Source organism: Trachymyrmex septentrionalis, unplaced genomic scaffold (genome assembly GCF_001594115.1).
Source record: "Trachymyrmex septentrionalis isolate Tsep2-gDNA-1 unplaced genomic scaffold, Tsep1.0 scaffold202, whole genome shotgun sequence".
NCBI lineage: Eukaryota > Metazoa > Arthropoda > Insecta > Hymenoptera > Formicidae > Trachymyrmex > Trachymyrmex septentrionalis.
Genome location: NW_017305203.1, coordinates 171131 through 174961, shown reverse-complemented (window position 1 = coordinate 174961; position 3831 = coordinate 171131). Strand labels below are relative to the sequence as shown.

Sequence of the window (3831 nt, the reverse complement as noted above, 5' to 3'; positions counted from 1 at the left end):
TATTTCGCTCATTGAACTAAGAAAAATATTGCAAAATGGTAGAGGATTTTTCGACTCAGTTTTTTGTTAGGAATAGCTATATGATTAGTGAGCGTTATTTGAGATCACTCTCTATATATATATATCTGTTCTATGTATTTCAGACCTAATTTATCCTTTTTTTTATATTTATGAAATCAATCGAATATTTCAAAGATCAGAAGAAATTTAAACAAATACGTATAATATTAAAATATGTTTTAAAATATGTTTTAAAAATATGTTTTAAAATGTTTTAAATAATTTTTTCTTACAAGAACAGAGACAGTGTAGTTTTATACAATACAGTTTTTTATAATAAATAAATTATAAAATTATGTTTTGTGTATATATCCGCCTTAGTTTTTTTCTTTTTTTTTCTTTTTATTGTTATAAATTGTTAAATAATTGTTTTATAAATGAGAGTATTAAAAAGATGTCGATTTATTCCCATAAGATATACTTAAATAAATCTTAAAAAAATCATTGTTTGGATCCTCAGAAAATAGGAAATAACAATCGTTTGTTCGAGAAGTGGTAGGAACATCGGTAGAATTGTTTAAATATAATAAAAAATCATATTATTTATATATTAAGTTAATGAGTAAAAAATTATAATTTTAGCTAGAAACGTACTCTCTAAATCTTATGAAGTGTAATCTCACTCAAAAAGACTGGAATGAGATTCACTCCAAAGGAATAAAATCTCAATCCCTTTTTTAGGGTGTAATACTAGGATATCTATAGATGGAATCTCACTCTAGAAAAGGGATTAAGATTTCACTCCTTTAGAGTAAATCTCATTCCAAAAGAGTAAATCTCACTCTAAAAAGAGTGAAAATTTGCCACTCTTGAACAAGAGTGGCAAATTTTCATTTTTTTTTCAAGACTAGATGAATTTTCAATATCTTCAAATGAGATTTTACTTCACCAGATTTAGAGAATAAGTATACTCGTCTTATAAATATCGTGGACTCTACTTATACTTTAGCAGTATCCAGGATGCACCATGTGGAGGTACAGTCTATCTAGCATCTTTTGACATAGAGAATAAGACTCCACAATTCGTTATTCCTGTGGTATTTAACGACCCTAAACTCTCTTTGTCATACGTGTGTGCATATGTGTGTGCGTGCATAATACAGATGAAGTGTGAATGAATTTACGTTTCATATACGTTTTCATCAAAATCTGACAATAACGGAAAATTTACTTGATTTCAAGAAATAAGATTCAAATCAATGAAATATTGATTTCAAGAAATGACATTCAAATCAAAGCAATTTTTCTTTAACTATATAGCAACATTCATATTTTTTAAATTCAAACAATTTTTTTTAATTGAAAAAATCGCGAATTATCAAAACTTTTAAGGTCTATAAAGATCTATCAACATTTTCAAGATCTATTAAGACTTTCAAGAGTATGTAGCCTTGAAAAATATTCGAAATGTTTCAAAATAAAGGAATGATTAAATTGATTGAAAATTTGCAAGAGAGATGATTGAATATCCATCACTGCCTATCTTGCATCCACACACATTTGCAATAATTGCTTCATTCTTGATTACATTAAAGAATCAAGTAATTTTGAATTTGTTATTGCAAAAAAATCTGTACATTGACTATGTAAAGTATTCAATATCAGTAGCACCTCAAAATAGTGTACTTTTCAAAACTCAATTGTATTCTAGACGCTCAAATTCTACAAAATATTTTGTATATTTAATAAACCGAAAAAAGCCAGAAAGGGTTTGAAGTCACTGAAATATCACAAGAATAACAAAACTGTGTAATCCTATTCTCTGTCAAGAAAGGCTAGGAAGACTGTACCTCCACGTGGTGCATCCTGGATAATGCTAAAATAATCTGTGATATTTGTAAAGAATGTATTATACTTATGTTTCTCTGGCTAAAATCATTTTTCACTTATTAACCATATATATGAATGTCATTTTTTACATAAATAAAAATAAAACTGAAGGACTCTTAGTATTAAATAATAATGTCAAAAAGTAAAAAGCATATAAGAGTCAGATTTTAAAATTTACATATGAAAATATGATCATATAATTATATACTTAAATTATATACTTTGTTAATTATAAATATTACAATATACATATTACATATACAGTGGAAAGTAATGATAAATCTTTTGCATAGAATGAGTTAACAGAATGGACAAAATGGACTAAACTGAGAAGAAAAATCCTGTATCATTTTATAATTTTCGCAATGAATTATTAACTTAAAATAGCCAAATTCGCTCAGTTCACCGCCAAATGCAATTACGTGATAGAATAGAATAGCCCAGCGCGGTGAGGCGCGCGTTCGCCGTCGCTAGACAATGTCTAGCAATGGCAATTGCTTATAAACAACGTGCCTAGCGACAGTGAACGAGTGCTTTACCGCGCTGGGAGGTCGTATCCTGCGCTTGGCGATGGGCTAGACAAATTTGGCTATTTTCAAGTTTAGTTCTACCTCTATGCAAAAGGTTTATCATTATTTTCCAAACACCCTGTATGATTCGGCATCATAATTGTGCCATTTTTAGATATTTAAAATAGGGATGCATCAAATATCCGGTATCTGGTATTATCCGGCATTGTTTACTATCCGATCGGATAGTCGGATATTATTGATGTCCGAGAATATATCCAGTTGAAATTTTATGTCATCAAATCGTTGATTTTTTATTAGGTATATTATAAATGTTTTATAAATAAGTATGCATATCCATAATGCTATTATATAATATTTTATATATTGCTGAAAAATTACAATTTTTTCTCTATAGTTATCATCTCTATTGATACAGTCCATTTAACTTCTTTTTTTTTTATATTGTCCCGAAATCCGATTAGATATCCGGAAAATATCGGATATCTGACTCGAAAAATTATGTTCTCAGATATTCGAATGGATATCGGATATCCGATGTTACATTCTTTTCGAATATCCGATATCCGATAATTTTATTTGCATCCGATGCATCCCAATGCAAATTTAAAATATGCGCAATAACAATATTGTTAAATGTTAAAATTTTGTTGCAGAGAACAAACAAAAATAAAATAAAATGACCAATAACTACGGTGACCATATTTTCTTAAAGAAAATAAAGGACAAATTTGAAAATGTTAAGACTTTGTTCCTATGTTTTCAAACCAGTTTGTGACTGTTAAGAATCCGTGCATTATAAAATTTTATTGCACAGTATAATCAAATTGAAATAATGCGTAGGTTTCTGATAATTTGAAATTGGTTCGACTGTATTGGAACAATTTTTTAACCTAAAATAATAAAAGGTTCGAAATAATAAAAAATGAAAACAACTGTAGTTTGAATAAATTTAATTTTAAAAATTAATACATATAAAAAATTAACAAAAACAAATTGTATTTATATGTATGAAACTGTAAAATATTTTCCGTTCCATTAATATAATATTAAAAATTAGCTAGTTAGAAAAGAACTCGGAAAAGAATTTCCCGTCAAATAAATGACAGTAAAGAACAATATTGGAAAATAAAGGAAAATTGAGTTTTGAAGAAACAAATAAATATAATGAACAGCTACCTAAAATAAAGGATTGTCCTTTACAATAAAAGTCGTATAGTCACCGTACCAATAACCGTAACCAACAATTAGGGAGAACGAAACTGCTCACACTCGATTAGAAGATCGGATGTTGTAGAATTATTTCCAAGTGTTCTAATTATTAAAATGAGATTGAAATTAAATGACATGCAAGCAAAATCGTCTAATTTGAACTTATTGAAATGACCATACAATTCTTCACATAAATTCG

General features: G+C 28.0%; 1 protein-coding gene across 1 annotated transcript in view; it reads left to right on the top strand.

The window, feature by feature from the left end:
• The first annotated feature begins 1027 nt into the window (after positions 1-1027).
• Positions 1028-3831, top strand: part of LOC108747886 — a 5157-nt gene continuing 2353 nt past the window's right edge. Inside the window, exon 1 of the mRNA XM_018485775.1 lies at positions 1028-1035. Coding sequence (XP_018341277.1) covers positions 1028-1035 — 8 coding nt within the window. The remainder of the gene's footprint in view (positions 1036-3831) is intronic.